Source organism: Erinaceus europaeus, chromosome 12 (genome assembly GCF_950295315.1).
Source record: "Erinaceus europaeus chromosome 12, mEriEur2.1, whole genome shotgun sequence".
Classification (NCBI taxonomy): Eukaryota; Metazoa; Chordata; class Mammalia; order Eulipotyphla; family Erinaceidae; genus Erinaceus; species Erinaceus europaeus.
In genome coordinates this window covers 42,481,019-42,503,532 of record NC_080173.1, presented here as the reverse complement: position 1 = coordinate 42,503,532, position 22,514 = coordinate 42,481,019, and the positions used below count along the sequence as shown (strand labels likewise).

Genomic DNA, 22,514 nt, shown 5'->3' with positions numbered 1-22,514 from the left:
ATAGTTCTTCATAGCAGTTTCTCATGATTTTCTGGATTTCTGTGGTGTCAGTTGTGGCATATCCTCTATCATTTACAATTCTATTTATTTGAGTCGTCTCCCCCATTTTTAGTGAGTCTGGCTAGGGGTTTGTCAATCTTGTTTAATTTTTCAAAGAACCAACTTCATTGATCTTTTGTATGGTTCTCTTATATACGGTGTTGTTTATTTCTGCTCTAATTTTAGTGATTTCTGTCCTTCTGGTTGCTTTAGGGTCCCTTTGTTCCTCTTCCTCTAAGTCCTTAAGGCGTGCAGTAAGGTTGTTTATTTGAGCTTTTTCTTTTTCTCTAATGTGTGATTGTACGGCTATGAGTTTCCCTCTCAATACTGCTTTAGCTGTGTCCCCAATATTTTGATAGCTTGTATCTTCATTTTCATTTGTTTCCAGGAACATTTGAATTTCTTGCTTGAGTGCTTCTCTGACCCAACAGTTCTTAAGCAGCATGTTGTTGAGTTTCCATATTCTGTGTCTTTTAATATTTTTCTGTTTGTTGTTGAATGTTCGCTTTACTCCACTGAGGCCTGAGAAGATACTTGGGATGATTTCAGTGCTTTTGAATTTGTTGATGCTGTCTTTGTGGCCTAACATGTCGTCTATCCTTGAGGATGTGCTGTGTGGATTTGAAAAGAATGTGTATTCAAGTTTTTGGGGGTGAAGAACTCTGAAATTGTCCAGGAGGTCTAGTCTGTCCATCTCTTCATTTAATTCTCTGGTTTCACTATTGATTCTCTGTTTCGTTTATCTAAGTGTGATAGTGGCATGTTGAAGTCTCCTACTATTATTGTTTTACTATTGATGCATTTTTGTAGTTCTTTCAGTAGGTGTTTAATGTATTTAGAAGGTCCCTCATTGGGTGCATAGATGTTGATAATTGTTAAATCTTCTTGGTTGATTGTTCCTCTAATCATTATGTAATGGCCTTGCCTATTTTTCATTACTTTATTTAATTTAAAGTCTATGGTGTCAGAGATGAGAATGGCTGTTACTACCCTTTTTTGTCGTCCATAGGCCTGTATGACAGTTTTCCATCTTTTCACTTTAAGTCTGTGTTTGTCTTGTTGGGTCAGATGGGATTCTTGCACGCAGCATATGGTTGGGTTGTGTTTTCTGATCCATCCTTCCACTCTGTGCCTTTCAATGGGCGAGTTCTTTATAATTACTGTATTTTAAGTTCTATCATATAAGTACAGAAAATATATGTAAAAAAAAAAACTCCATAAACGAATTATCACATTGATAATCTAAACACCAATTTGTTTAGATTTGTGGAAAATTCTGTGCTCAACTTAGCATGGCAGAAAAACCAGCAACTATACTACATACATCTTATACATGTAGTATATTTAGTTATGCCAAGAAAAATCAGTACACAATAGTAAGTTATATGTAAAAATGTATGTAAATATCTTATCAAATATTGGTGCAGTAAATAACTATCATCTCATTATTCTCAAAAGTTTCCTAAAAATAATAACTCTCACTTGAAAATAATAAGAAGAAGAATTCTCAGGGACCAGGTTGTGGCACACCTGGTTGAGAGCACACATTATAGTATGCAAGGACCTGGCTTCAAGCCCCTCATCCCCACCTGCGGCACGGAAGCTTCACAAGTTGTGAAGCCGGGCTGCAGGTATCTGTCTCTCTCCCTCTCTATCTCTCTTCCCCTCTCAATTTCTTTCTGTCTCCAATCAATAATAAGAAAAAAAAAAATTTTAAAGGATGTCAGAAGAAAATAGATACTCACTGTCCAGACTGGAAATCCTTTTCATTCACAACTGCACAGTTAGTTAAAGATAATTCATCTGTAGGACATCTTGTGGCATGCATAACCTATAGGAATTAATAATTAGAGTTAATTTTGTATTATCTTAAAGAATATTTAATGTCTTCCATTTCTTTATTTGTTACTGGTAGCAATACCTATTGCTTTTGATACCCAGCATCTCTGCCTCTGTGGTAACAGCAAACTCATCCTTTTGGAAACTTCTATCCTAGTTTCTGTTTGCTTGTGGGCCTGGTAATCATAGCACACAGGCAACCTCAGACTTCTATCCCACCCCCTGGACTTTACAATGGCAAGTGTAAGAAGAAAGGCCCTCTCCTACCTAGCCACAGTATAAAGGAAGATTCTCCTCAAAAAGAATAAAACTATCAGAGAACATAAAGGAACACAGGCAGACACAGAGACACTTTGAAACACAAACTAAAGTCAGGACTTCAACCAAATTAAAACCCTTGAGTCTAGTATATTGGTCACGACTCAACAAAATATCCTTTTTACTCAACATTATTTGATTTGTTTTTCCATCTCTTTCAAAGAAAAGAACATTGACTGATGAAAATGGAATGAACCGTGGCTGGGGATGTGAGGCAGTGACAAGGGATGAACTTAAAAGCATCAAGTCCCGAGTGTCATTCCCTTATGCCTTATTCCCTTATGATGCTCTGGTTCTCTCATTTATTCTCTTTCTCAGGATAATAATACAAAAATAAGTAAATCTTTTTAAAATGTAATAAGCATGTTAAATTATAACATGAAAAATTATCTTTTGGGAAAAGATCCCAAATGGCTATGAATCTGTCTCCTACAATCTGAGAAAAGCCATTATCCAAATACTTCAACAAAAATCATTTAAGAGTACATTTAAAAAAAATAAATAACAAGACTGGGATCTGAGAGGTGGCATAGGGGATAAAGTGTTTGACTTTCAAGCATGAGGTCCTGAGTTCAATGCCAAGCAGTGTATGTGCTACAGCAGCAGTGTTCTATGTTCTCTCTATCTCCCTCTCCCTCTTCCTCTCTTTCTCCCCCCCTCATAAATAAATCTAAAAAAAAAAAAGGATTCAACAACATTTTTATTAATAACTACTGGCATGACACTCCTTCATATAATGGATTAAATCAACTTTTCCCATAATTCTCTAAAGCTTTCTAGTTAGTGAAATATGATACTTGTCAGTCAGTGAAATAGCTCACTTAGTGCATTGCTTTGCCATGTGTGCAACCCAGGTTCGAGATGAGCTCTCAAAACTTCAGTGCTGTGGTCTCAATCTCCCTCTCTCCCTCCATTAAAAAAGTCATAGTCTGTTTATGACTAAAGAGTTCATTCTTCAAAACTTCAAGTCAGAATAAATTGTTCTTTAATTTATCTCCCAAATATAAAATAATAAAGGAAAACAAACTGTCATCAACTAAAAGCTTATTTCAATACAACTATCTCAGGTACTTTAATGTAGTTGTCTCTAAAGTAAGATAAGTGAAGCAGAAAGGTTTACAAGGTAATCATTTGGGGTCTAAGAAAAAAAATGTTAGAACTTTTATTTACATTTATCTTGTAGCAATAGGGTTTACAGTTAATGGTATTTATATACTTTTTTCATATTTGGGAGATACTCTCTGCCTTAATCCATCTTTCTAGTCCTGTTCTGACACCATCTTCCTAGATAATACTTTTAGCCCACCTGCAAGTTTGCAATCGAGCTTGGGTAAAAATTACTAGAGTCATGGGCCCCTTGGAATATACCTAAAATGGACTTCCTAGCTTCATTCCACACCAAGGCCCTTAGGCTCATCTCTATCCTTACCTTTAAGTTACTGTTTATTAAGCAATATGTTCTACTTTATATCTTACTGCCCCTTAGTCACCAAATCGCAAATACATCCTGACTTCCTTGGGCAGACCACCTCATCAATGTGTCATGGTATCTCACCTCCCCAGAGCCCTATCTCACTAGAGAAAGACAGAAATAGGCTGGGGGTGTGGAACAACCCATCAACACCCATGTTCAGCAGAGAAGCAATTACAGAAGTCAGACCATCCACCTTCTGTACCCCATAAAGAATTTGGTCCATACCCCAAAGGGATAAAGAATAGGGAAGCTTTCAATGGAGGGGATGGGATACGGAACTCTGGTGGTGAGAATTGTATGGAATTGTGTCCCTCTTATCCTACAATCCTATAATCTTTATTAAATCATGTTGTTAAAATTCGTAGGCTCTAGCTGGGCAGGTTGGCCTCGGCCGGCTAGCTTCACGGTGGTGAACAGAGACGCGGAGACAACGGCTGGGCAGGGCAGCTGTATTTCTTTATTCAGGAACAACGATTCACAAACTAAGACAAACTAATCACCAAACAGAACTCTGCTGTCTCTTTGCGGCGGCGCAAGCACTCTCTCTTTTACTCTGGAACTCAGGAACCCTCTCCCTTACTCTCGAACTCAGAAACTCTCGCCCTCTCGCACTCTCGAACTCCGGAACTCAGGAACTCTGTCTCTGGGGAACTCAGGAACTCTCGGACTCCGGAACCCTCTCCCAGGGTCCCTTGGGGCGGGGCCAAGCAGGCCCGCGAAATTAACAGGACTCATCCAATTCTCTTGGAGGGGGAGGGCTAGAACAAGCCAATGTAAAGCATACGACAAAATCACTTACAAAATAATAATAAAAAAAGATGAACAGACTCTAAAGTGTATGTTCTGCCTAAAGATATAGCTTAATCTGGGGAAGGAGAGTCTCTTCAACAAATGGTGATGGAAAAAATGGGTTGAAACATGCAGAAGAATGAAAGTGAACCACTATGTTTCACCAAACACAAAAGTAAATTCTAACTTGGATGTTAGACCAGAAACTATCAAATACTTAGAGGAAAATGTTCGCAGAACTCTTTCCCACATAAATTTTAAGGACATCGTCATTGAAACAAATCCCATTACAAAGAAGACTAAGGCAAGTATAAACCTACGGGACTACATCAAATTCAAAGGCTTCTGCACATGCAAGGACTGGTGTAAGGATCCCGGTTCAAGCCCCCGGCTCCCCACCTGCAGGGGAGTTGCTTCACAGGTAGTGAAGCAGGTCTGCAGGTATCTATCTTTCTCTCCCCCTCACTCTCTTCCCCTCCTCTCTCCATTTCTCTCTGTCCTAGCCAACAGTGACGACATCAATAATAACTACATTAATAAAACAACAAGGACAACAAAAAGGAAATTAAAAAATAAATAAATAGAAAGCTTCTGCACAGCAAAATAAACCACTACCCAAGCCAAGAGACCCTTCACAGAATGGGAGATCTTTAGATGCCATACATCAGAGAAGAGGCTAATAACCAAAATATATAAAGAGCTTACCAAACTCAACAACAAGAAAATAAGTGACCACTTCCAAAAATGGAGAGAAGACATGGACAGAATATTCACCACAGAAGAGATCCAAAAGGCCGCGAAAAACATGAAAAAATTCTCCAAATCATTTATTGTCATAGAAATGCAAATCAAGACAACAATGAGATGTCACTTCACTCCTGTGAGAATGTCATACATCAGAAAAAGTAGCAGCAACAAATGCTGGAGAGGTTGTGGGATCAAAGGAACCCTCCTGTACTGCTTGTGGGAATGTAAATTGATCCAACCCCTGTGGAGAGCAATCTGGAGAACTCTCAGAAGGCTAGAAATGGACCTACCCTATGACCCTACAATTCCTCTCCTGGGGATATATCCTAAGGAACCCAACACACCCATCCAAAAACATGTGTACACCTATGTTCATAGCAGCACAATCTGTAATAGCCCAAACCTGGAAGCAACCCAGGTATCCAACAGCAGATGAGTGGCTGAGCAAGTTGTGGTCTATATACACAATGGAATACTACTCAACTATTAAAAATGGTGATTTCATCATTTTTAGCCCATCTTGGTTGGAGCTTGAAGAAGTCATGTTAAGTGAAATAAGTCAGAAACAGAAGAATGAATATGGGATGATCTCATTCACAGGTAGAGTTGAAAAACAAGATCAAAAAACACAAGTAGAACCTGAACTGGAGTAAATGTATTGCACCAAAGTAAAAGACTCTCAGGTGGGTGGAGGGAGAGTACAGTTCCTGGAAAAAGATGACAGAGGACCTGATGGGAGTTATATTGTTATGTGGAAAACTGAGAAATGTTATGTATGTACCAACTATTGTGTTTACTGTTGACTGTAAAACATTAATCCCCACCAATAAAGAAATTTTTAAAAAAAGATACAGCTTAATCACAATTGGTGGGGGGTGTCTCATAATCTGTAAGAACTTAAAAAATTAAGTACTCACAGGAAGAGATAAACTTCCATAACCTTTCCATCTATGTTTAATGTCATAAATTATTTAGTCTAGCACTTCACAAAATTGTATTAAGGCTAGTAAAGATTGAAATTGCTTAAGTTTCTTGAAAGATAAGAAATCAAAAACCACAGGAAAAAAAAGCTGTAATAATAACCAAAAATTAAAGTTGTGACAAACTAGTACTATTTTATATAAATAAATGCAACAAAACTCTTAGAAAACCCTAAAGAACTAAAGATATCACATCAAATTGCAGACACTGGGAGGTTTGCTATATATGTATATAACTGGATTTAAAAAAAGATATTTGTCTTAGTGCATTTTCTGGGCAATTACAAGTACATCAAAACAAACTGACTTTGCTGCTTTGAGAAACATGTTAGAAACTGCTTTCCCAGAACAAAAAATAAAATAAAACTGAATGTAATTGCAGAAATAAATGAACAGGACATTTTGTGTGTTGTATGGCTAAGAAGTCTTAAGTACACACTACTCCACTGCTCCCACCATTTTTTTATTCATTTTTATTTAGAGAGAGGAAGAAATAAAGAGGCATAATAGCACTATTCCACCATTGTGGGCCTTCCTGGGGTGCTCCCATGTGGTGCCAAGGCTCAATCCTGGATTCTCAAGCATGGTAAGGGGCACACTCTCCCAGGTGAGCTCCTCACACAGAACATAGCATTTTTAAAATGTATTTTGCATGCTGGGGGTATGCATCAGCCTGCCAACATCATTTCCACTGCTGAAGCAATTATAGAAGCCAGAACTCCTAATTTCTGGTCTGTATTCCCAGAAGGGTTAAATAAAGGAGGAAATATGAAGGACCCAAAGTATTTGTCACCAGGATTCTTGTCTCTATACTACCACTGAAAGGGAAGTAAATCCAGAAGACACCAGAGGAAGCCAGGCATTTCTCTTATCTGGGAGAGAACAGGAAAAAAGGAAAAACACAGAAGTAGTAATAGGTATAGGGGTGACTTAAAAAGAAAGTAAAGGTAGGACTATAGAAAAAAGTGGGAAGGACTGGGGTGTGGCTATGGAGTAGCAGCAGCTGCATTTTGCTCTACCTGATCAACTATGAAAAGCAATGAAAATCACCTGAAAACTCAACAAAATACAATCAGGATCTCTTCAGAAACTCACCAAACCACAGGTAAGTACAGACACATGTGCCTTATGGACAGAAAAGGGCTAAGACAGTGATTCCTGGGACTAAAAGACCATTCTCAGGGACAGCTGGCACCAAACTGGGAGTTTGACAGCCGAGGTACACTACTTCCAGGTCCAAGTTAAAGAAATGACTATGAAAGAAGAAAGGGGGGAGGGAATCACCTAAACCACAGGTGAGTACAGAGACATGTGGCTTGTGGACAGAAAGAGGGTGAGTGAACTATTACCAGAACTGAAAACCAGAGACATGAGGTACCAAATTAAACTGGCTGCTGAGACACACCACCCTTGGGTCCCAGTTTTAGCAATAAAAGGATTGTTAAAAAGAAATAAAATCACCTAAAATCTCACCAATTTACAGCTGTGACTTCTTGAGTCTCCATTGCTGTTGCCTCACAGTAGCTAGAACAGCAGCAGAGAGACCCAATCTTGACATTAAGGTCACAGAGCCAATCAGGTAACTTAGGATAAAATCTCACCCAGTCCACCAAGATTAGCAACAGTATCTCACCTAGTCCACACAAAAGCAACACTAAAAGAGGAATGAGAAATAGAGACAGCAATGACATTCTGAAACCCCCAAATGACCAGACTCAAATCTAGAAAACAATGATATAGAGTTCAGAAACTCATGAAATCAATTCAAGAAACTAAAGTGAAGTTTCAAGAATTTAGCAATCATTTTACCAAAGCATTACAAAATACAGAAGAAAAACAAACAAACAAAAAATCCAAACAAACAACAACAACAACAAAATCCTCAAAACTCTAAACTGACATGGCCTAAAGGAAACTTTGAATGCAGTTCAAGTTGAAGTAAGGTCTCGGAAGTACACTTAACCAGTTGGAGGAGAGGGTATCAACACTAGAAGATACAACCACCACACTCTGTGAATTTAAAACTCTTGGAGAGGGAAGGTTTAGGAAAAATGAAGCACTTCTCAATGAAACAGCAGACTCCATCAGAAAGATGAACATTGGAGTTATTGGGATCTCTGAGTAAGAAGAGAAAGTGAGAGGAATAAAGAACATATTCAAAGAAATTTTAAGAAAATTCTCCATACCCAAGCAATGTTCAAAATACAGAAATCCAAGAATGTGAATGCACACCTAAATTCTTGAATCTAAAATGATGCACACTAAGACACATCATTGTGAAACTATGCAAAGCCAGGGAATAGGAAAAAATATTGCAGGCTGCCAGGGAAAGAAAGAAAGTCACATACAAAGGCAGAACCATCAGGCTTACATCAGATTTCTCAACACAAACCCTAGAGGCAAGGAGGGAGTGGAATGGCATATTCAAAGTATTAAAAGATAAGAAGTGTCAGCCACGTATTCCATACCCTGTATACGACTTTCAAAGAAGAACTAATACCTATTCTCTTCAAGCTATTCTAGAAAATTGAAGAAAGGCAAACATTACTAAACACATTCTATCATGCAACATCACTTTGAACCCCAAAGCAGTAAGGGGTTAAGGACTCTACCAGAAAAAAAAAAAAAACTTATGTATGTTTCAGAATAGCATGTATGATTCACATTTGTGATTTAATTAATCACTCTGTAAAGCTGGCAACTCCATGGCTTCCCAGAGGTCAGTGAATGTTGGGGGGAGGCCAAAGCATTCCCCCTCTGCCACAGCGATCACAGGGATGCATTGGATCGACCTTCCCATGGTGCATCTCGTGAGTACCCATTCATTGGGGAAACTGACGATCCTTCCTAGCCAACTGAATCCACATGGATCCCAGTCACTTTCAAAGCCAGCAACAAGCAGCTCCTGACAGCTTTCAAGCTGTTGGTCCTGCTCTTCGAGTCCTCCAACTTAATGTTGAGGGGCTGTCCTTTGCCAAACACGTTCTTATTGGTCAATTGGCGATTCAGCATCAGGCAGTCTGCCTACAAGAAACACATATAGCAGTCGATGAAGCTGCTCAATTCACCATCAGTGGATTCGATTTAATATGCTATAATCTCCATCCTAAAAATGGCCGAGCCATCTAGGCCAAATCGTGTCTTGCGGACGTTTACCATACGGCCTCTTCGACCTTCTACGACTCCATTACTATTGGAACTATTCAGCTCGTCAACCTATATAAGCCTCCCAGTGCCTCATGGGATAATGAGGTCCTGCCTGGCCCGAATCACCCAGCCGTTTACGTTGGAGACTTTAATAATCATCACCAAGACTGGGGATATTCCTCCATTCGTGCTGACGGCTCTATCTTAGCCGACTGGGCTTCAGCGAATGACCTCTCCCTATTATACAATCCCAAACAGCCAGGCTCTTTTCACAGTGCTAGATGGAATAAAGACTCGTCACCCGACCTGTGCTGGATTAGCACAGTCAACAGCCAAGCCTTTCCCACTATGAGACAAGTTCTCAAGATCTTCCCGCACAGTCATCACCGCCCAGCTATCATCCACATTGGTCTCCAGCTCCCACTGATTCTGTGCTCGGAGAAACTAAGATGGAACTTTTGGAAAGCAAACTGACATCTGTTCAGTGATCTTACCAACAAATCTATTCCTGCAATTCCAATTAACTCTATCCCCTCTGAAGATTCCTACAGGCGCTTCCGCCAAGCCATCTTCAAAGCAGCTTCCCAAGCCATTTCTCGTGGGAGATGTGCTAACTATACGCCTTGTCTTGATGCTGAATGCGAGCAACTACTAAAGCAGTATGATGAGTCAGGCGACCCAGATGTGGCTGACCATCTCATTGCCTCCCTGGATGCAGCACGCTAAGCCCGCTGGCAACAACTCACGGAAAGTCTGAACTTCACCCACTCAAGTAGGAAGGCCTGGAAGCTTCTTCACAGACTGGGTGCCAGTAGCCAACCCCCTCCCGTCTCCCATCCTTCCGTATCTCCAAACTCAGTGGCCAGTCACCTAACTCAAGTTGGACGTGCTAAGATCAACCCAGTCTGGGTCATCCCACTTCCGGTTATCTTGTCCATCTCCAAAACTCTCTCCCTTTACACTGTCTGAACTGGAAGACGCTTTGAAGAGGGTTAAACCAGGAACAGCTGCTGGCTATAACATCACCCCAGAACTCATTCTTAACCTGGGTCCCGCGGCAAAGAAGTGGCTCGCTTCATTCCTGTCCCACATCTTGGAATCTGAGTCTATGCCCAAAGTTTGGCGTCATGCGAAGATTATAGCGGTTTTGAAACCAAAGAAAGACCCAACACTGGCTGCCAGCTATAGACCAATTTCTCTCCTCTCTGTGTGTTACAAACTCCTTGAGAGGCTGCTTCTGTCACGTATTTCTCATCTTACAGAGAAATTCCTATCACCCGCCCAGGCTGGTTTCTGCCCAGGAAGATCTACCTGCGAACAAGCCCTGGCCCTCTCAACTTACATTGAAAATGGATTCCAGAAGAATTTAAAGATGGGTGCTGTCTTTCTTGATCTCACAGCAGCCTATGACATGGTCTGGCACCGTGGTCTCCTAGTCAAGATCTCAAGATGCCTGCCTCCATGGGTGGCCAACACTATATCATTTCTTCTCCAAAACAGAAGATTCCGGGTACATCTGGGTGACAAGTCTAGCAGATGGAGACTTGTCTCAAGTGGCCTCCCCCAGGGCTCTGTTCTGGCTCCTACACTATTTAATATTTACATCAATGACCTCCCAGAAACTTCTTCAAGGAAGTTCATCTACGCCGATGACATCTGCTGTGCAACTCAGGCATCAAAGTTCGACATCCTCGAGGAAACAGTCACGAAAGACATGTCTCTGATTTCTGATTACTGTAAAAAATGGCGACTAATCCCTAGCACTGCAAAAATGGTATCATCTGTTTTCCATCTACACCATGCCTCGGCCTCGCGTGAGCTTAATGTGCAGCTTGGTGATATGAGAATCCGGCATGAAGCCCAGCCAGTCTATCTTGGCGTTACTCTCGATCGCACTCTGTCATTTCACAAACATCTCATAAAAACTGCAGCAAAGGTGGGTGCGAGGAATAACATCATTGCAAGACTGGCCAGCTCCTCATGGGGCGCGAGCACTTCCACACTACGATCATCATCTCTGGCATTATGCTATTCCACTGCAGAATACTGTGCCCCAGTATGGTTCCGTAACCCCCATGTCCACTTGGTCGATTCCAAATTATATTCCTCCATGAGGATAATTTCTGGAACCATCCATTCCACCCCGGTTCCATGGCTGCCAGTTCTTAGCAACATCGCCCCACCAGATATTCGTCGTGATGCGGCATCATCTAAGTTCATTTCCCACGTCTATGCTCGACCGGACCTGCCAATATACGCGGATATCTTCGCCCACCCTGTTCAACGCTTGACGTCTCGTCACCCAATCTGGTCCCCTATGCCTACACTGAACTTCTCTGTTCCAGTCTCTTGGAAACAGAGTTGGCAGTCAGCTGAAGTAAAGAACAAACACCTCATCACAGACCCCTGCAAGCGTCAACCCGGCTTTGACCTAGCACGTTATGATTGGGCCCTCCTCAATCACTATCAAACAGGCCATGGCCGGTGCGCCGCTATGTTCCATCGCTGGGGAGCCAGAGACGACCCGAATTGCCCCTGCGGCTACAGACAGACTATGACCAGACTGCCACCTCTCCAGATTCAAAGGAGGTCTCGAAACTAACTTTACATCAGGCTCAACCTGATGCTGTTGACTGGCTACGGAAGAAGGGCAAACGCTAGAAGAAGAACAGCGATCACACAAGAACTGATGGCAAACTATGTGACCTGTTATTCTTCAGATTATTACCTATCTTGATACATGAAACCAAACTGAATTAGTAGGATACTGAAAATATTGTACTGGTCTTCAGAAAACTAACATACCTGCCATTTGATATTTACTATATGTAATCTATATCTTTACTGTGACCCTACCTAAACTTTTTTCCAAATGTACCCATTGTTTCCTGCTGATGCAAGCTTTCTATGGAATTTCTTTGTTATAAATCTATAAAAAGATGGACTGTTCTTTGTTAGGGTTGCACACTTCTTCTACCTCTCCCAGACAAAAGAGTGTGTGACACACTGGCCTTGCTTAGAATAAATTTAAATCTTAGAATATTTTTCCTTGTTTGGGTAACTTTGTTTGAGTTAGCTTGAGTGGAGATTTCAGTCTAAAGGACCAATGGAGTGTGTTCCTGCATTCCACTGTTATTCAACATAGTTCTGAGGTCCTCATCACTGCAATCTGACAAGAAAGAGATATCAAAGTCATACAGATTGGAAAAGAAGAAATCAATCTATCACTATCTGCTGATGATATGATATACCCAGAGAACCCCAGAGACCGACCAAAAACTACTGGAATTTAGTAGATACAAAATTAATACAAATAAATCTGTGACATTTCTGTGTGCAAACAAGGAGTCAGAGGAAAAGAAAATAAAAGACTCAATCCCATTTACAATCAAACCAAAAAAAATAATAAAATACACTGGGTTGAATCTCTCAAAGGAGGTAAAGGACCTTTAAAACAAAAACTCTAAGATATTGCTAAAGGAAATAGAGAAGGACATAAAAGGTGAGGGTAGATAGCCCAATGGTTACACAAAGAAACTCTCATGCCTGAGGGTCCAAAGTCCTAGGCTCAATCTCCCACACAACCATAAACCAGAGATTATCAGTGATCTGCTAAAATAAATAAATGAGAACAACATATAGAAGTATAAGAACATTCCTTGTTCCTGGACTGGAAGAATAAACATGATTAAAATGGCCACTCTACCAAAAATCATTTTATAATTTCAATGTTATTCCTATCAAAATTCTAATGACATTTATCAAACAAATTGAACAACTGTCTAAAAATTTGTGGGGAACCACAAAAGGCCACAAATTGTCAAAGCACTTCTGAGAAAAAAATGCAGGTATCATGTTCCCCAACCTCAGTTTTTATACTACAAAGGAGTATTCAAAACAATATGGTACTGGAATAAAAATGGGAGCAGAATAAAAAGCCCAGACATGAGCCCACACAGCCTAATAAATGATAATGGAGCCAAACAATTCAATGGGATAAAAAGGACTCTTCAACAGATGCTGGGAAAAGTAGACAGCAGAAAAGTGAAATTAGGTAACCACTAACACCTACACCAAGGTAAAATAAAAATGGATTAAAGATCTAGATATTAGATCAGAACATCTGCATTTTTAACAAGTTCTCAGATAACACTAATTTGTTGTTCTGCAGCTCAGAATCACCAGATAAAACACTGTACTCTCAAACATGAGGTTTTCAAATTTGATCCCTACCATTGCATGTGATAGATGCTATAGTCTTCTCTCTCTCTCTCTCTGTCTCTCCTCTCTATCCCTCCCTTTCTCTCTCTCATTCTAATAAAAAATTTACAAGGACAACTGTATTCTGAAGAAATAAGCTCATAATAACCAGGAATACTAACTGGTTTATTTCCTTCTACAATAGAAGAGAAAGAATGTGGGAATGTACCTTCAACAATGTTCTTGGTGGTTTCATCATGTAATCTGGTAAGTATAATTATGTCTAATTTAATATTGGGTAAGTATCAGTATTAATGTAAATTTACAATATAATAATATAGACCAAAAGTCTACTTAAAAGCTTATAATTTTTTATGCAGGAAAAAAAGGACTTTATTGGAGTTCAACAGCTACTTAAAGTTAAATCTATGCTATATAACTAAAGATACAGATAGTGATTAGTTTGGCAGAGAATATAACATTAAAAGTCAAACTATAAGAAAAAAAGTCAAACTATAAGCAAGGTCCAAAATAATACTTTATTAAGGTATTCAGAAATAAGTATTAGTTAATTCATTCATTTAACAATCTTTAAGTAATTCCTCCAAGCAAGGCTCTGCATTATACAGTGGTAACTAAATCTCCTATCAGACCATATAATTTCCTCAATATTACTATCTCAGAAAAAAGTAACTAGGATAACTTTTTTCAGTTCCCCAATATAGAGATTCTATATTTGGAAGGCAGAAAATTAATTATAATTTGTATTTGCATTGCTTGTCGAACCTAGTAAATGTTCATATGTACATAACACAAATAATAAACACAGCTTTTAAAAGTCCACCCATGAAACCACAGAACAATTGGTGATTGAAAATAAGCAAGTATGTGGTCCAGGCAGTGGGGCAGTGGATAAAGCACTGGACTCTCAAACATGAGGTCCCAAATTCAATCCCCAGCAGCACATGTGCCAGAGTGCTATCTGGTTTTTCTTTTTCTCTCTCTCTTCCTATCATTTCTAATAAATAAATAAAATATTTAAAAGTGAATTTATATTAAAAATAAGCAAAAATCACTAATTTATTCCTTACCTAAAATTAAAAATCCTTGTCTTTCCTCCATTAATAAAGATCTATATGGCTGGTGCAAAATACATTAGCACTTTAGCACTTCATACTCAGTTTAGCAAAGGACCAAAATATACTGCATTACTCATCAACAGCAGATGCCAATTCATTTAGTTTCAAACTTAGAGAATACAACATAGAGACATGATTAGCACTTTTTGACTTAATGTCAAAAAAGAAAGGAAGGAAGGAAGGAAAAAAAAGAAAAGAAAATTAGATTCCTAGCATAACGGAGTTGCATTCTGAACTAATCAGGTAAAATTAAAAAACTTAACGTCAATACCTGTAACACTAGGTAAAGATACAAATAATTTTAAAGGAGGAGAAGCAAGGATGGCAGCATGGAGACAATATCTGATGTGAGCTCCGAAAGGAAGCAGCTTTCAACCTGGGATTCTAGGAAGAGGGTAGAATTTTTGGACCAGTGGTAGAAAGGGAGAGTAAGGGGTGGTCAGGGTGACACCAAAGAAGAGTCATATACAAATTTAATGTGATACCCACCAAAGTTACACCAAGCTTCTTTAAAAGACTAGAACAAGGAGTCAGGAGGTAGTGCAGCAGGTAAAGCACAAATGGCGCAAAATGCAAGGACTGGTGTAAGGATCTTGGTTCGAGGCCCTGGCTCCCCACCTAAAGGGGAGTCGATTCACAAGCAGTGAAGCAGGCCTGCAGGTGTCAATCTTTCTCTCCCCCTCTCTGTCTTCCCCTCCTTTCACCATTTCTCTCTGTCGTATCCAACAACAATAGCATCAATAACAACAACAATAATAACTACAACAATAAAAAAAAAACAAGGGCAAGAAAAGGGAAAATTAAAAAAAAATAGAACAAAAATTATAATTATTTATATGGAACCAGAAAACACCTAGAATCACCAAAAAAAAAAAAAAAAAATTAAGGAAAAGAAACAGAAATGGAGGCACCACATTCCCAAATCTCAAACTATATTAAAAGGCCATCATCATCAAAACAGCCTGGTACTAGAACAAAAACAAGCACACAGACCAGTGGAACAAAACTGATAGTCCAAAACTAAACCTCCACACCTATGGACAGCTACTTTTTGATAAGGGGGACACAAAGTATAAATGGAGGGAGGAGGATCTCTTCAATAAATGGTGCTGGGGGAACTGGGTTGAAACATGCAGAAGAATGAAACTGAACCACTTTATCTCACCAGAAACAAAAGTGATCTCCAAATGACCAGAAACTATCAAATACTTAGAAGAAAGCATTGGTGGAACACTTTCCCACCTAAACCTCAAGGACATCTTTGATGATACAAACTCAATTGCAAGGAAGACTTAAGCAGAAACAAATCAATGGGACTACATCAAATTGAAGAGCTTCTGCACAGCAAAAGAAACCATCACCCAAACAAAGAGATCCCTTACAGAATGGGAGAAGATCTTCACATGCCATACATCTGACAAGAGACTACTAACCAAAATATTTAAAAAGCTCACCAGACTTAGCAACAAAAGAGTAACTAACCCCATCCATAAATGGGCAGAGGATATGAACAGAATATTCACTACAGAAGAGATCCAAAAAGCTAAGAAACACATGAAAAATTGCTCCAAGTCACTGATTGTTAGAGAAATGCAAATAAAGACAATACTGAGATACCACCTCACCCCTGTGAGAATGGCATACATCAAAAATGACAGCAGCAATAAAGGCTGTTGAGGTTATGGGGACAAAGGAATCCTCCTACACTGTTAGTGGGAATATAAATTGGTCCAACCTCTGTGGAGAGCAGTCTGGAGGACCCTCACAAGGCTAGACATGGAAGTTCCATATGACCCAGTAACTCCTCTCCTAGGGATACACACCAAGGACACCATAACACCCAAACCAAAAAAAATTAAGTATACCTATGTTCATAGCAGCACAATTCGCAATAGCTAAATCCTGATAGCAAACCAGGTGCCCAACAACAGAAGAATGGCTGAGAAAGCTGTGGTATATTTACACAATGGAATACTATGCAACTATTAAGAACAATGAAGCCACCTTCTCTGACCCATCTTAGATGGAGATAGAAGAAATTATGCTAAGTGAAATAAGTCAGAAAGACAAAGATGAGTATGGGATGATCCCACTCATAAACATAAGTTGAGAAAGAAGAACAGAAAGGGAAACTCAAAGCAAGATCTGACTGAGTTTGGAGTAGGGTACCAAAGTAAAAATCTGTGTGTGGAGGGTGAGAATAGATATTCACTTCAGCTTGGGTGGAGGGGGACACAGTGGCAATGGTGTCAATGTACACTCCTATTAACTTGTAGTCTCATGAATCACTATTTAATTAATATGAGAGGGGAAAAACTGATTGACTGTCTCAAAACTTTTAATGCACAGACTATAAGCTCCTTCAATCTAAGCACTTCAAACGTGTAATCAGACTGAATTTTAACAGCGGTCTCAAATTGTTAATACATTTCTAATAATGACTTGTTCTTTGAAATGTTGACTCTCCTAAAAGCTTAGACTAGGGAGAACAGAAGCAACTGGTGGCGTTATACTTTATAAGACACAGCTACACACATATAAATAATATCAAAGGACATAAAGTATGGTGATGTTATGTATGATACAGCAAATCTTAACAATGGGATTTTCAAAGTTAACCCAATTGCCAAATAATTAGATTACAGCAATAACTATCTATTGCTTTCTTAAACCCTAAGAGAGCAGAAACTTCCCACTTCCCCTATATAGCCCATTATCTCCCCCAGTCCTGGAACCTCTAGGGTGGGGCTTACTTTCCTCCATATTTCTCTCAATTCAGACCAACTGATAGTGCATCTGCTGATTCCAGCTTAATCAATGCAACAAGTACCACCTCGGCATGCTTAACTTCGGACTATGTCCAGAGTTGTGAGACGTAGAATGTCAACCCTTTAGCTTCATTACTCAAGTGAGATATTTCCTTTCTCATAGGATTCTCTAATTCTATTTCAGGTGGTTCACTTCCTAACAAAGCCCCAAAACCTAGAATTAGACCAGGTCCCATGAGACAGGGCATATGTTCACCCGTATCCATGAATTAGGGCAAAATATATACCTGAAAGCAAAAGTGCACAATAGTATGCAGCAAGCAGGTAGAAAGACCTAAGAAGACACCATAAAGTTCCTAATGAAAGTTTCTACTTAGATCTAGATACTACGTTCCATTCTCCAAAGGGAGGCTGGACAACATGCCCTATCTTCTACCTGAGGAAGATGGGTCCTAATATTGGGGCAGCTTAGAACATTCCTACTCATGACCACAGACTATGAGCTCAGACCCACAGGGATGCAGAGGTTACATAAGCTCCTAAACTGAATATGGACCCCAGATCAAATCGATGGGAGTTTATAGTCAACAATATTTATACAACTTTCCCACATTTGGAAGCTATTCTCTTCCCTGATCCAGTTTTCTGGCCCTTTTTCCTGCCATGACATCATTTCTCCTAACAACAACTTGGGTCCACCTGCATATCAGTTGTCAGGCTCAGGGAAAAATATAGTATCGTCATGGGCCCTTTGGTATAGAACTAAAGTACGCCTACTAGCTATCTTCAAAATGGAGACCCCAAATCTTCATCTGCAATATTCCAGCCTTTAGGTTCATGATTAGTCAACAATATATTTGGCTTTATATGTTAACACTTTTTTCAACCACCAGGTTCCATATGCTACCATGATGGCAGCCAGACTTCCCTGTGCAGATGACCCCACCATGTGTACTGGAGCTCCACTTCCCCAGAGCCCTTCCCCACCCACTAGGGAAAGAGAGAGACAGGCTGGGAGTATGGATGGAACTGCCCATGTTCAGCTGAGAAGGAATTACAGAAGCCAGACCTTGAACCTTCTGCACCCCATAATGACCCTGGATTCAGACTCCCAGAGGGTTAAAGAATAAAAAAGCTAACAGGGGAACAGGATGGGATACGGAGTTCTAGTGGTAGGAATTGTGTGGAGCTGTACTCCTTATCCTAAGGTTTTTGTCAATGTTTCCTTTTTATAAGTAAAAAATTAAATAATAATAATTTTAAAGTAAGAAGAGGGCTTAAAGGGCTCATAAAGTTTATATGAAAAGGTTCTAGACAAAAATAATAAAAATAAAGGGGGTTTAGAAATGTCAAATAGGGAGTTGGGCGCAGCGAGTTAAGCGCATGTGGCACAAAGCGCGAGGACCAGCATAAGGATCTCCTTTGAGCCCATGGGCAGTGAGGCAAGTCTGCAGGTGTCTTTCTCTCCCCATCTCTGTCTTCCCCTCCTCTCTCCATTTCTCTCTGTCCTATCCAACAATGATGACATCAATAACAACAACAATAATAACTACAACAATAAAACAAGAGCAACAGAAGGAAATAATAAGAAATATCAAATAAAGAAAAAAAGGAAAGGAGGTTAACATACCAAATAGCAAGAATAATTTTAAAGTCACAGTAATGAAAATAGTGGCATTGGTACACATATAGACAAACTGTGTAACAGAAAAGTATACTCTAGACTTAGACATAAAACAGAGATAATATTATGAATTATGAGGAAAAGAACAGACTCAATAGATGGTACTGGGACAAGCAGTTAGACATATGTCGAAGACAAAATTAGTTTCATAACTCATACCAAACATACAAAAAAATGAGCATCTGGAAAATAGGTGGTAAAGAGTGAAACTTGAAGTGGGAGAGATAGCAAAGCTTATGCTAGGAGACTCTTATGACTGAGGCTCCAAAGTCCCAGGTTCAACCCCCACACTACAACATAAGTCACAGCTGAACTGTGCTCTGCTAAAATTAAATTAAATTAAACTAAAATTTAAAAAGTAGAAGTTGCATGCACTGAGGTTTCTGGTGCAGCTTGAACCAGAATGGTACTCTGGCTTCTTCCTTTCTCTCTCTTATCTGAAACTCTCTTATTTGTCTCACAAAATAAATAAAATAATTTTTTAATTGCAGATGAATGTAACACCAATGTAAAAAGCAACTTTGTATGGTTTATAAAAGGAGAAATTCTTTATGACTTCAAGATGAAAAAAGGGTTGTTTGTTTTTTTACCAAAGCTCCACTCCGCTCTGTCCTATGAACCTGTGACTTTGAAACCACAGGCATGGAAGTCTTTCTACATAACCATTATACTATATCCCCCACCAACAACACCAAAAAATACATAAACACAGTGCTGGGGGCGATAGCTCAGCTTTTTAGAGCACACGACTTGCCTGCTTCAGGGTCCAGGTCCAATCCCCAGCACTACCATAAGCCAAAGCTGAGTTGTGCTCAGGTCTCTCATTATAATAAGTAAATCTTTAAAAAATACACAAGTAATAGAGGTAAAAATGATAGTTACAATTATAATAAAATTGAAATATAAAACTCTTTAAAAAGGGGCTGGGTAGTGGTGCAACCAGTTGAGCACCTGTGCTATTGTGCAATGTGCAAGGACCTAGGTTCAAACCACTGGTCCCCACCTGCAGTGGTAAGCTGTATGAGTGGGGAAGCAGTGATATGCTGTCTCTCCTTCTTTCCCCTGCTCTATCTCCCCCTTCCCTCTGATTAGCTCTGTCTCTATTCAGTAAATAAATAATACATAATTTTAAAAATTCTATAAACAACATTAAAAGATCACTACTACTTGGAAGAAGGTATTTGCAACCAACTGTTTAGAATCTGAAGTACACCCTTAAAAAGGAAAAGCGCACCCCATAGGACCTTGCCCTCAACTTGGATCAACAATGGTAGAGAATGTTCCATCCTCTGAAGGGAGGCTGGACAACATACTCTGTGCTACACCTGAGGAAGATGGGTCCTGATATTGGGGCAGCTTGGAATGTTCCTACTCATGACCACAGAATGTGAGCTCAGATCTACAAGGACGCAAGGTCACATAGGCTCGTAAGCTGACTATGGGTCCCAGATCACATCAAATTGATGGAGTTTACAATCAACAATATTTATACACCTTTCCCATATTTGGGAGCTACTCTCTTCCCAGATCCAGCTTTCTGTTCCTTTTTTCAGCCATGACATCATCTCCCCAGACAATAACTTGGATGCACCTGTGCCGGACTTGCTTAGCCGGCGGGAGACAGAGACGACCAGGGACTCATGGCTGAGCTGAGAACACAATTCAATCTTTATTCACCAGCGGGGATGTAGTTCAAAAAACTAATCTCTTCTAATCACAACACAATTCTGTCCTGCATCTCTCTCCTCCAGCAGAAGAGTCAGGAACAAAGGAAATACGTACAATAGGGGGCGGGGAGAAGGAAAAAGCAGGAACCAGCAAAGACTAAACCAAATGTCCCCGAGGCAGGGGGGGAGGACCAAGCCAATGTCATGGAGGCAGGGGGGTGCCCAGCCAACAGTGGACATGCAAACAGAACGCATCGCAAGCAATACAAAGCGAACCCAATGTAATGATCAAAACAGAAGGCTTCACAAGCAGAATCCATAAGCATACCAACACACCTGCATATCAGATTTCAGGCTCAGGGGGAAAAAACAAACAAAAACTAGTATAGCCACACGCCCTTTGAAATATAACTACAATATGCCTACTAGCTATCTGCAAAACAGAGACACCCCCCCATTCTTCATCTGCACTATTCCAGCCTTTAGGCTCATGATTAGCCAACAACTTGTTTGGATTTATATGTTAACTCTTTTCAGCCATCAGGTTCCAGATGTTAGCCTGATGCCAACCAGACTTCCCTGGAAAGACAACCCCACCAATGTGTCCTGGAGCTCCAGTTCCCCAGAACCCTTTCTAGGGAAAGAGAGAGGCAGGCTGGGAGTATGGATCAAGCTGTCAATGTCCATGTTCAGCAGGGAAGCAATTACAGAAGCCAGAGCTTCCACCTTCTGCATCCCACAATGACCTTGGGTCCATACTCCCAGAGGGATAAAGAATAGGAATGCACAAGGACCAGCATAAGGATCCCAGTTCGAACCCCGGCTCCCCACCTGCAGGGGAGTCGCTTCACAGGCGGTGAAGCAGGTCTGCAGGTGTCTTTCTCTCCCCCTCTGTCTTCCCCTCCTCTCTCCGTTTCTCTCTGTCCTATCCAACAACGACGACAACAACAATAATAACTACAACAATAAAACAACAAGGGCAACAAAAGGGAATAAATAAAATAAAATATTAAAAAAAAACAGATACTAAAAAAAAAAAAAGAATAGGAATGCTATCAAGGGAGGGGATGGTATACGGAGTTCTGGTGGTGGGAATTGTGTGGAGTTGCACCCCTCTTATCCTATGATTTTTGTCAGTCTATCCTTCTTATAAATAAATAGTAATTTTAAAAAAAGGGAAAGCCCAACATACTAGTTTTTTTTTTAAAATACACTCAGTTCAATGGACTAAAGAAATATAAAGGTGATTCACATAAGAGGAAATTTCAGTAATCAATATGAGAAATCCTCATTCTCATTAGAAATCAGGAAAAATGCAAAATTTAAACAATGAGACTAGTTTATACCTATCATATTGTAAAAGGTAAAATGTCTGCAATATTAAGTGCTGGTGAAGACCTAATAGGCACACATATTGCTGACAAGAGAGCAAATGGTATAACTAAGATAAAGGTAATACCACTCAACAGTTCTTGTTTATTTATTGGCTAGAGATATAGAGATATACAGAAATCAATAGGGAAGGAGGAGATAGGGAGAAAGAGACACCTGCAGTATGCCTCACAGCTGGTAAAGTTTCCCTCCTCCCGGTAGGGACTAGGAGCTTGAATTCAGGTTCTTACACATTGTAATGTGTTCATTCTACCACATGCACCACCTTCTGGCCCCCCAAGCAGCAACTCTATACACTGTCTACATAGAGGATATGTCTATGTTGCTAGAC

The 22,514-nt window shown here is 39.9% G+C and overlaps 1 protein-coding gene across 2 annotated transcripts in view; it reads right to left on the bottom strand.

Annotated features, from left to right (window-relative positions):
- The window catches only part of NSF (N-ethylmaleimide sensitive factor, vesicle fusing ATPase), a 210,663-nt gene that overhangs the window by 174,204 nt on the left and 13,945 nt on the right, over nt 1-22,514 (bottom strand). For both annotated transcript variants that reach the window (XM_007529655.3, XM_060203295.1), the window contains exon 2: nt 1,785-1,870. In XM_007529655.3, coding sequence (XP_007529717.2) covers nt 1,785-1,870 — 86 coding nt within the window. The remainder of the gene's footprint in view (nt 1-1,784; nt 1,871-22,514) is intronic.